This window comes from Artemia franciscana, chromosome 9 (genome assembly GCF_032884065.1).
Source record: "Artemia franciscana chromosome 9, ASM3288406v1, whole genome shotgun sequence".
Taxonomy (NCBI): Eukaryota; Metazoa; Arthropoda; class Branchiopoda; order Anostraca; family Artemiidae; genus Artemia; species Artemia franciscana.
The window spans coordinates 29245947-29258198 of record NC_088871.1 but is presented as its reverse complement, the minus strand read 5'-3'; the positions used below and the strand labels follow the sequence as shown (position 1 = coordinate 29258198).

Below are 12252 nucleotides of genomic sequence, written 5' to 3'. Positions count from 1 at the left end.
TTGACTTTTTGTCCCAATTTTTAAAGAACGACTCCTCAACATAAGGGCTGTTTAATTAGAATCAGAAACTTTTCAAAAGTACTAAAAAAAGTTATAGCCCAAAGAGCAGTATATTTAGGAAAGGGTAGTTCCTTTCATGTACAAAATAAGTTACGTTCATTTCAAGTTTTGGCGATAATCCTTACTTTCACTGGAAAAAACATTTTATCTGTAAAAGCTATGTGTGGTGCAAGGTCTAACGATAATATGAAAGCGCTAAAAATGACGTCAGCACTCCCGTCATTGTAAAACAAATAATGTAGAAGGTAATCCCTTAAGCAATTCAGAAATATTTTCTTTCTTATCACAAAGCAATAAAAATAATGCTGTCAAAAATTTTCTTCAATAGGCTCCTTTTTAGTAATTTATCTCATGTAGGATCTCGCTCCTTTCAAGGGAGAATTAATGTAGTGTAGGAGATGCAGACCACAAAAGAATAGCAAGAGTGCACGGGTCCAGATATAAACCCCCCTCGCCACAGAAAGATTAAATAAATTTAATGTTGCTTAAAAAAAAAAAAAATATATATATACCTGCACACAGAAGTGAGGTGTATTTTCCTTAACGGTTGGAAATTTAAAGAGCCATAAACATAGCAGTTTGGCCCCGAAAATGCACTTTTCTAAACTTTGACTTCTTGATCTTTGTTTTCTCAGGTTGGCAAACGTAATCCCTCAGTCTCATTTCCGCATGTCCCGCGTATCGCTATTTTAGCCACCGAATTCGCAATATTAAGGGCTGTTTTCATTGGTTGTCACTGACGTTTGATTAAAAGCACAAATACCATTTTCCCCTTCAGTAACTTCACGGCAATGAAAAACGCCTCTGATTAGTCAAAAGTGATGTCCAACTATCACTTTCGTCCAATCAAAGGCCATTCCATGCCGTTGTTGGTTCAAAGTAGAGACATATTGTACAATTTTTAATACCCGGTTACAACACATGCGCATTGACAGTGCACAAGCACATTGCTCCAAAACAAGAGGTGCTGGGGGTTACGTTTTTTTAAATGACCGTGATATTAAAAAAAAAATCTATTTGACAGGCAATTGACTAAGAGGGAACAAACAAGCATGGTTTGCCTGAAGAATATTTTAGCGTATATAAAGGTAACAAAATACATTTAGGTTAGTTTTATTATCGATTTATCCTCGAGGAACAAATTGATATTGAGAATATCATATAATCAGTATCACTTGTTTTCCAGTAGAGGTTTCTAGTACAGCGCATATACTATTTATCACGCCTTATACCCTGTTCAGCTGCATTTTTTTCTAACGCACAGAAAAATAAAGCATGATTGAAGAACTTATTAGTAGCTCATCCGTCAAAAGAATAACCGCTAAATTCAAATTTTTCAGTGAAGCCGTTGACACATGGACTTTCAGTAAGGAACAGATGAAAATATGACGGAAAGCATACAATCGACAGTTTTTATAGAATAAGGTAGCTGTGTGAATCTACTGCTAAATACTAGGAACACGTGATCATGGTTACAGGATGCGAATACACGCATCCTGAAAAACCCTCACTACGCTTATCTTCTTAATCATTATACTTAATCCCTTTAATTATCTCAAAAAACACAGTCGTCTCCGAAGAGGAATTAAAATTTATCAGGTTACACTAGTCTTCTTTTCCGACGTTTGAATAAATAAAACACGAGAAAAGGTGGCCATTACAGATACCAAGTTAGAGCTATTATATTTCATATCAACATAATACTAGATTTCCTGCCTCCCAGGGCCTTCGGCTCCAAGATCGTAAGGAAGATGTTATTTATGCATTCAAACCTACAATAATAATTTATTTCTGACCCGCTACAAAAAATCAAAGCGGAGTATCAATAAAAGAAACAAAACACACTACACAAAACAGAAAAAACAAGAAACTAAAGCAAACGAGTAAGGCCTCTGTGGACGGGCAGATACTAAGACTAGATTGGGGTATTTTGCCAGCAAGCTCCGTGAGCTTCAACCCAATATCCCGGAAACTATAAACAGATATGAGGCTTCTATTCCTATACCATGGAGGCACATACAATAGAAAACGGGAAAACTGTAAAAACCGAGCATGTTTAGCAAGAGACTTTCTATTGTATCTATCTCGGTTAGCAACAATTTTAGAGTAACTTAATTGGATTTTCTTCTTGCAATCAACAGCGAGAGTCCGTAATTTTGTATATGTACATACAAAAAACTTTTTGATAATACTAAGAACATTATGGCAATAGTTGAAATGCATGCATACTATAGACAGCAGTGGGGAGCTTCAGGAATGCCTAAGCCTTAAGAAGCGTGATTATCCTTACAGTTCCTTCAATTTTCCCACAATATTTGCCTCTTCGTGCGTTTTTAACTCGCTTTATTGTTCTAAAGCATATTTCTGCATCTATTACCTAGCAGTGGTTACCAGTTTAAACTTCTTAAGAAATATTTACTAAATGAAATGGAACATCAGCTAACAAATATTCTAACTCATGAGAACCGTTTCCGAACAATTTAACTTCAATTTAAAAACATCACTAAACATAAACACATAACTGAGGCACGTGGCAGTTTGGTTCGATACTGCTCTTAGCTCTATGACTATCTACCGCAGTTCTGCCCTAGGAATGACGCATGGACGGATAATAGACATATCTATAACAAATGAACCAACATCATTTTTATACAATCGTAATAGGTGGTTTAATGCTAAAATTACCTCTCACTCAATTGGACTATCTGTCTTGGCTTTTTCTACTATTAGCCATTGACTTGGTGCTCACAACTATTCCATCAATTCAAAAAACAACGGACTCGGTTACTGCTCATTTTACAGCAATGTTTTTCTTTTACTTCCGCAAAATTTCCCATATTTACAGCGCTGCAAGAAGTGAACCGTATGTAATAGTTCAGTTGAGAAACCTAAATATTGGTATTAGAACTAAGAAGGGTATTACATCTGAACACAAACCCGGTCTTTAAGTTTCTGATTAATGATCAAAACATAAGTAAATCCAAGATTTGCAATATGATTAAGAACGAAGATGTTTCAAGACCAAACAGGATCAGCTGTATTTACCGTAATTATAGTGGGAAATATCAGCTCGGCTCTCGAAATTTCATCTTATCTGAGCCAAAAAAAAGTCAATCTACTAGGTTCTTGGAAAAGAAGTGCATATCAGCCTTAGCGATATCATAAACAAACAAACCAGTCAGTGGCTCAATCGTTTTATTTCATGAACAAAAAACAACAACTCGTGAGTCAATTACTTAATCCACCACACAACCAAACGAGTCCTGACCACTGAAGACTTTCAATCAAAAAGAACAATAGAAAAATGATAAAAAGATGGAATGTACTTGACGACAGCCCCGTCGAAAGAATAGAAAACATCCATCTTCATCGCATCTTAAAAAACCTACCCATTTAAATATGTGTTCTATTTTACAGGCGGAAAAATTCAAATGGAAAATGCACCACATTACTTCAAAAACTGTGTCAAAACAGAATATTGTTTTATTTTACATTGAAAAATCAGGTATGGACAGTTTTCTTTAAAAAAAATTTATATGTCACTAAGCAGCAGTCTTAGCTGCCTCGGCTTCGGGTGCTGGTTCCTCGACGCGCGCTTTCTTTGGCGAGGTAGTTTTCTCTACTGTGTCAGGTTTTCTCTTCTCGGTTGAAGTGTCTGTAAGTAAAAACACACACATAATATACGTTAAAGTTGTTGGCCTAAAATATGATTCTTCATGTACTAGCCCCCTCCCCATTCTCTAGGATAAGTTCTTGGCCCACCTCTTAGGATTGGGTTTATGTTCAATTTTACAAATGATCTTACAATGGTAACTTTTTTACCATATGGAGATATTTTCTCGGCAAAAAAAAATCCCCGATTTTTGCTTTTCTTAAACCTCTTATACATGTTAGTAAAATAACTAAATATTACAGGTTTTTTTTTTTTAATTTGAGCCATTGAACGTGCTGGTCTTCCAAAGGAAAGAAGAGCAAAGGCAAATGCCTGGTCTACCCCACACCCCAAGCCATGTACAAAATAGCAACTTGACAGTGGATGTAAAATGAAACGTCCTTACAATAACCTTTTTAATCATTACAGTTCTGAGAAAAGAAACCCTTCTTGCGAAATTTATAGTCAATCAGCTGTACATTGACAACAAATTTTAAATCCTAGATTCTCATAACGCACAAACGACATGCCTGCTTAAATCCGTGGAAATAGCAAAGCATAAGAGCTGATATTGTCGCTGCTGTCTAAGGTGATCACCAAGGTTTAGAAAAACTGAATATATTCCTATCTTAGAATATGTCCCATTCAGCACCTGGGTCTTAGTCTTCTGATGGTAAATTCCATGTTGCTACCCCTAACCATGACAAAGAATACCTTCACGAATTTTTCTTTTTCAAGTAGCTCAAATATATTTAAATTTATAACAAACTAAAGCACCCATCCTCATTAAGTTTTATAATTTAAAGATACATGGTGTATAAATACAGCAGAAATAAATGTATAGTATATAACTTAGATCATGTCAGTAATATCAATTTAAGGGTTATGCTGACTTTTCATTTCATCAAAAAAACATTTTTTCATAATATTCTCTTTTTTAGATTTTACGTTTATATTTAACAAAAACTTAGGTTATAAAACATAAAGTGCTAAAAACAAGTTTAATTGCTCTGTTATCAATTCAAAAAAAGAAGCAATGAAACCATCAATCTTTCTAATCTACAAGAATTTTTTGCTTTCCCCCTTTTTTTCTTGGCTAGACAAATTTGGGCTTCTGGAAAACATCAACAGGATTTCAAACAATAAGGTGAAGGAAAAAATGCGGTTCTATCCCACCTTCTGTGGCTATAATGAGAGAAAGGGTGATATGGATAGGATATGTTTTGCAGGTGAAAGATAATAGATTGGGAAAAATTATTCTTTTCGGCTATCCATCTAGGGCCACCAAAAAGCAGGACGTTCCCAAGCAGAATTGAATAATAATAATAAAAAAACACATTTTCAACTGAAAGTAAGGAGCAACATTAAAACTTAAAACATTAAAATTAAAACTTAAAACATCAAACAGAAATTATTACATTTATGAGGGGGTTCATCAACTTTTCAATGCCTCTCTCTTTACGCTAAAGTTCAAATTTCGCTCAAATTCTTTAAGAATGACCCCTGAATCACAAAGGGCTTGATTAGAATAAATTGCTCTTTTGAAAGTAATAAAACAAACTTTTGCGTGGAGAGCGAGGCATTGACGAGGGGGCGTAATGATTTACCTCATATGTGTGATAATTTCTGTTCGTTTTAAGTTTTAATGTTACTCCTTACTTTCAGCTGAATTTTTTTTTATACGAAATATCGGATCGTAATTCAAATAACAATGAAAAATCCGGTGCTTCATGGAAATTCATTAAAAATTCCTTTCCCCTGTGGAAAGATTCTCTCATAAAACCTTTTCCCCAAGATGTCAAGACAACCTCAGAACCAAAGATAATGTAAAAGGTATGGCATACTTCAAGATATTTCATAATAACATGAAAATATGAGCAAACGAACATAATCCTTAAAATTGGCTTAATAAAGGTGCTTGAGGTTAATTTTTTGTTAATCCTTGGATTTGACTAAGATCTAAAGGTCAACTTTGTTGCAAAATTGGCATACTTTAAAAATTTAGGTATATGTGTCCTGTGAAACAAAGCGTTTTTGTAAAAAAGTCTACAGTTGCAACTTGCCCCAACTGAGTAGGATACTGGCACAATTGGATTCTTATTCTCATACATATCCATTGACTATGCTATAAGTTTGATATTGTTTAAGACTTTTGCTTAGAGACTGATCTGAACTTGCTTACAAAATTGGAGAATTGTCCTACTTTCAACCTATTTTCTCATCTAAGAAAAAACAAATTTAATCAATTTTCTAGATGAATAAAGCAGAATAAAATCAATCAATTAACATTAAAAATGATCTTACACAATAAGACTACAGACTTGCAGAAAAATAAGATAGAATTTTTTTTTACATGGAACAGAATCCTCAACAGTCCAATGGTCTAATGCAAATTACCTTCTTCTGATTCGTTTTCCTTTGCTTCAGTGTGGCCATTCTCACCAGCATGACCGTTTGATGCTTCAGTTTTTTCCTCTTTCTTTTCCTCTTCTACAGCTGCAGTTTCTTTGTTGTCCTCCTTTGCCTGTTTTTCTGCTGCCACTGCTTCAGTAGCTGGTGGTGCCTCTGTTTCAGCGGTTGCTGCAGTTTTTGTTGGCTCAGCAGCAGTCTTAGTTTCTACTTTCTCAGTAGTTTCTTGTTTTTCTTCTGTTGCAACAGCAGCTTTTGCAGGACTTCAAAGAAATAAGAAACATAAGGGAATTGACATACAAGTTGGAAATCCCTGTTACAATAAAAAATAAATAAACAAATTCTAACCATACATCAGGAGCAAAGTGGAAGTTCATATGTACCATAAAACTGCAGAATACTATTGTTTCTGCCTTTTGCCAGTAAAAGCTTTGATGTATATTCTAAAAGCTGGCATGCTACCATCCTTACAGTTATTATTCTCTAAGCAAATTCACATTGATGCACATTTTCTTAAAACAAAACTATTTGTCTGAATTAAAATTTCAATTAAAAAAAGAATTACAGTGCAATGAGAATGGTAACAAAAATTATTTAATGTGGACATTCCTACTAGAGTAGAAAGCAGGATTCAAAGTTTATGCTGACAATAGAAGCCACGTTGCTATGCAGTCTAGCAAATATTTTTTGTAGAATACTTAGAAGAAGAACAATAAGATTTTCACTATCCAGAAAGACAACTATCCCCCTAAACTTACATTTGAAAAAAAATATGTGCTGAATAGATAGATGTTCAGGTTATTCTGATCTCAAAATTGAAGTCCTTCTTATTATTCATTAAAAAGGATTTTGAATGAAGTTACAAGAAATGCATAAATTTCAATAATATTAAATAAAAGATCATCAAAATTGAAATTTAAAGCACACCCCTCCCCTAATGGGTCCAGACCAACCCCTACATAATAAAATCCTTAGTTTAAAATAAAGTATACAGTAAATTTGATTCAGTTTTTTATGGTTCCCTTCTATTTTAAACTATATTTAAAAAATAATTTTCTTTCGTATTTTGATATAGCATATTGATTCATTATTTATGTATTTGAAATGTTTCCAACCCTCTCAATTTCACAAATGACTGAGCATCTTGAGGATTAAAAATTTTCCAGTGAACTAACACATTAGCCTGGCATCATCAGTTGTTAAGGTTCTTGAAAGAATAATCAATTCTGCAGTTGTTGAACACCTTGAAGTAAATAATGTTTTACACAGTTCACAGCAACGCTTTAATTGAAGAAGATCTTAGACACCAATCTCCCTGAATCGTTTGATCACATCACCAAGTTGCTTGATATGGAGGTACCTGCTGACATGATTCTGCTTGACTTTTCTAAAGCTTTTGACAACGTGTGTCACAAGCAACTTGCAATTAAATTACATGCAGTCAAGCTTGAAGAGAAGTCCCTGCTCTGGATCCTAATTTTTTTTTATTTGTTATCTCAATATGTTCAGTTATTTAATGACTCTGGTAATTGCATTCTTTCTTCCTCTAGACATGTTCTGAGTGGAGTTCCTCAGGGAAGTGTTTTATGTCCTACACTATTCAATATCTTCATCAATGATGCTCCTTCCATTACCAGCAGTAAATCAACTCTTTATGCAGACGACCTCCAGATTCTTGGAGCAGCCTTGTCCTGTGAAGATCATGCCTATCTACAAATAATCTTCAACTGCTGGGTCACTAGGCTGAGGCCTGGCTTCTTGAATTCAATGTTGCATAGTGCCATCTCATTCACTTTGGCAAACTAAATCCTTCTTTCTATTTTTTTTTTCTTAGGCCATCCACTCTCCTCTGTAAATAATGATCAGGATCTTGGTGTCACTATTGACAATGAACTAAAATTCAGTACTCATGCTAAGAAGTTTGCTGCTGGGGCTAATTCAACTAAGGGACTGATTAAGTGTGCTATTTCCACTAGTTTCCTCAAAGTCATCAGTCTTCTATATAAGGGACTTGTGCATGCTAAGCTTGAAAATGGAATGTCTCTCGCCTCCCCATATTTTAAAAAAGATATAAAAATTCATGAAAATGTACAAAGACATGCCACTTAAGTGATATCTGGCATGTGGGAGCTATCCTACCCTGTAAGACTATCTAAGCTGAATCTTCCTACACTTGTTTACAGGAGCAATAGAGGGGATACCATTTGTTGAGGGTCAATACTCTCCCAGGGTCATTCTCTACTGTTGGTACCAACTCAAAAACTAAAGGTCATCCCCTGAGACTTGTCAAGCCATCTATAATACCTAGAATCTGCACTCAATTCTTTTCATCATACATTGTCAACATTTGGAAAAAACTATCTAATGAAACAGTTACTGCTGAATCTGTTGTGTTCAAATGAAGTTTTGATGATCTGTGGTCCTCCAGAGTGTAAACTCAATTGGGATGCTGCTGATCATAAAACAGTACCTGGTCATTGAATAACTTTGTATACAGTTCAAGTCACCATTCTGGAGCTCTACAATGAGACATCCTTGCTTCTAGCTGCTATTTAAGGTGAGCCTCATGGTACCAGCATTTATATTTAAGAAAACGAAAAGCCAAATTTCCGCCATAAAATATGAAGAGTATATTTCCTTGAATCTTCATTAAAAACAACCTGCTCCCCTCTCCCTACATATCTAATATTTTGTGCTCATGTCACAAGTCAAATCCAGTAGCCTAAGATCTCAGCATTCAAAACAACAGTTAAGATTTATTATAGACCATTAATCAGATAGGAACAAGGAAATGTACAATAAGTTGCAATTTAGCATAAGACTTGTTGATCAGAAATTGCTGATGTATTAGTAACTAAACCTACATTGCCTGAGCAACGTGAAGTGTTGCAGCAACCTTTGTCTGGCTTTGCTGAATAAGTGTTGCAAGAGCAACACTTTGGTTTTGTTTCTTTGCTATCACTTAAAAGCTGAAGTTGTCACCCTATCAAAGCTTTTAAAACATTATGTTCAAAGAAGAACGCGATCAGTAATCACATGATCAAAGGCTATTCCTCAGCATTGAAAAAAAAAAACAATAACAAAAGAATATCAAAAGAAGGGACTAAATTGACTTTGCAGCCAGTTGAACTTTATCCTTTTCAATCGTAGACATTGTGACGGATCAAGACTTGGAACAATATCTTATATAATCTAGTTGGTATTATAAAGCTATCCGTAACTTATCAGGATCAAAATACCATAGATGACACTCTATTAATTATTACAAAACCGCCTTGTTGTTTTACATTATTGTTTGTACCCATTGTGTAAACATTTAATTCTAGGTTACAGTGAGTATGGGTAGGCTACACCAACTAGCAAAAGTTACAAACCCCTCTTCACTAAAGATGATTGTAGCCTAACAGACGATTATTACTTACAAGTCCCCTACATGTCTTACCACTGGAACCAACTTGGTCTTATCATCAAACACACTGGAAACAAATAATAGGTACACCAAATAGCAAAATTTGCAAACCCCTCACTGCTGAAGATGATTATGAGCTAACAGCTGACCTTTCCTTACAAGTCCCCTATATGTCTCACAATTGGTATCAGCTTATTTTTGGTTTCAGTGTATACCCTATTACTGAAATTGTCAACCTCTTGAAACTTTCAAACTAGTTTATCTCATGAAGGAATTTTTGTATCTAAAAATGGATGACATATACTTTGATCAGCTCAATAAGAGCTATTGATTGCCTTCAAGAAAAAATTCTATCTATCTTAGTTCAAAAGTAGATTTTTTTTGCCAGAGTCTAACTTTCTAATGTCACCACTTAGAAAGGAGCAAAGGATAAGCTCCAATTTCTTTAGCAATGACAGAACTTTTAAAGTTTAAGAGGTACATCTGATAACATTTCTCTACATCAATCCCAAGTCCAAAAAACTAATGATAAGCCCAGCAAAAATCATGGCAGGATTCTTGGACCTGTGGGAAAATGCGACTTTTTTGCTTCTGTAAATTTTTCTATTGATCACTCAAAGAAGATATATTGGCTGTGGGTCGGGTAACTGCTGCATATATTTAATACTTATAGATTTCAGTCCATCTTCAATTTGAAAGTGATGCCTGCCTGCTAGAATGGAGCTTTCCACTCAAAAGCAGAAACATGGTTTGATGAAACAAAAGCTTGGCTGCAAAACTTCAGATACTCCTCTCTGACATAGGCTAGACAACTCCACTTCACTTTGCACACCATAGGCTCTGGCTCATGGACAAGCAAAAACCATCCTTTTTGGCCCCAGGCAAGAGTTCTGCAGAGCTTTCCAAAATGTAATGCCATATTCACCAATCTAGCCTGAGGTCCACACTTTCTGTAAAAACTGCACAGGTTAGACCCTTACCAGTTTCCAGGAATAAGCCAACATCAGCAGCATAAAAAAACAGGACAAAACCAAAGTGTTGCTCTTGCAACACAATTAGTTCATAAGATAGAATAGACTTCCCTATTCCATAGACCAGTAACTATACAATTTTTTTTCCTGTAATTATGCAGGGGAAGATGTGGAGATACCTATCCTAGGAGATTAAAAAAACAGGAGCTTTAATTCACACTGCTCTATCAAAGGTAACTATTAAAATGAAACCATAGGCTACTACTATAAATAGAACAACTGAACTGAACACATAAATAGTTGATTCATCATATACTAAAATACAAACTGACATAGTGATAGAAAAAAACACAAGATGCCTGCACAATTACCTAGTCACAATACAATTTTTTGCTTGCAATTAGACTAAGGAAGATGTGGTGATTTTTTGGACAGAATCCAAAAGATTTACAACTAACTGAATGAATCAAGTAACAAAAATATACTAAAAATCTAAGCTACACATCAATAGGATTATTGCTAAAATTATTAGTCTATATTATATACCCTATTATTATTTATTTATATAGGCCATTTTTTTCTAAAATTTAAGAAAAAACTATTAGTTTACTGATTTACCAACAAGGACCTCTTTTTGGAAATACTAATAATCCTATTTATATGTTTATGTCCTTTCAGTACTTTATTTTTTAGTCAAATATCAACAGAGCTGACTTTTTCTGATCCTAAAAATGTAACTTATTGTAGTGGAGCAGCAATCAAAATGTATTGGATACAATTATTTAGCATGTTGGACTATGAAGAGAGAATTTTTTTTCTTAAAATGTTCCCTTCTCAATAGCTCCTAATATGGCTTATACCTCAAGATGCAACTCAAGGCCATATAGGCTAAATGCTAGCTGGTATTTTTTTGGTTGAATCCAAGCCTAGCTTATTTGGTATTCTGAATAAAGTGTTGATGCAGAGCAAGTAGCTTCTAAAAGACAATGAAAAATTCACCAAATTGGTCAGCTTCTGTATATAACTTATGGCTAAACCTGACTTCATCAGGGAGGAGGGCTATGACATGAATATAGTGTTAGTGATCAATTAAGCCTGGGTTATATTTGGAAAGACCATTAAATACAATAGTATAGACTGATTTTCCTATTTACTCCTATAAGACTGGCGTTCCAACAAAATTTATCTCCAAGATTTATTCTAGTAACTGAAACTAGGCCTAAACAGGAACATTCTCCTCAAAATAGATTATGATCTAGGGTAGCCTAAAAATAAATCAAAATCTAAGGGCAGAACTACTTCATCCATCATTTAGTACGAACCTAGTTTCCACAGTTTTGTCTGCCATTTTCAATAAATTCTAAGTGTCGTTCCTTCAACCGTTAAGTAGACAGTAGAGAACAAATGCCGGAAGAAGCACGTAAATAACAGCTGTCTGCTTTGTTGTCAAATAAAAAAGCGGGCTCTTTGAATTAACCGCCAGTTTAAATTTTTAGAATAGGTGCCGCTTAGATTATCACAGAATACATTTAAATAGCCGGAATATACCTTTTAAGTATTTAAGTGAAAGGCCTGTGAGAATGCCAAACACCTGAAAGAAGAAAAAAATATGCAACCAAAACTTCGATTTTAAATTATTTACTGTTGATATAAATGTTTTCTCCGGTAATTCGAGGAATTGTTATTTAAAGAAGTCAGTTTTGACAAAATCTTTTATGTAAAAAAAGTTCCATCAACTATTTGCCTTTTAC

General features: G+C 34.6%; 1 protein-coding gene across 1 annotated transcript; it reads right to left on the bottom strand.

The window, feature by feature from the left end:
* Nucleotides 1–3586: 3586 nt before the first annotated feature.
* On the bottom strand, nt 3587–11978 carry LOC136031243 (thioredoxin domain-containing protein 3 homolog). The gene is made up of 3 exons (XM_065710647.1): nt 11824–11978; nt 6110–6384; nt 3587–3715 (listed from the first exon to the last, which is right to left on the bottom strand). Exons 1-3 carry the CDS (start codon nt 11847–11849, stop codon nt 3603–3605), a joined length of 414 nt encoding a protein of 137 aa, XP_065566719.1. The 5' UTR covers nt 11850–11978; the 3' UTR covers nt 3587–3602.
* Nucleotides 11979–12252: the final 274 nt, after the last annotated feature.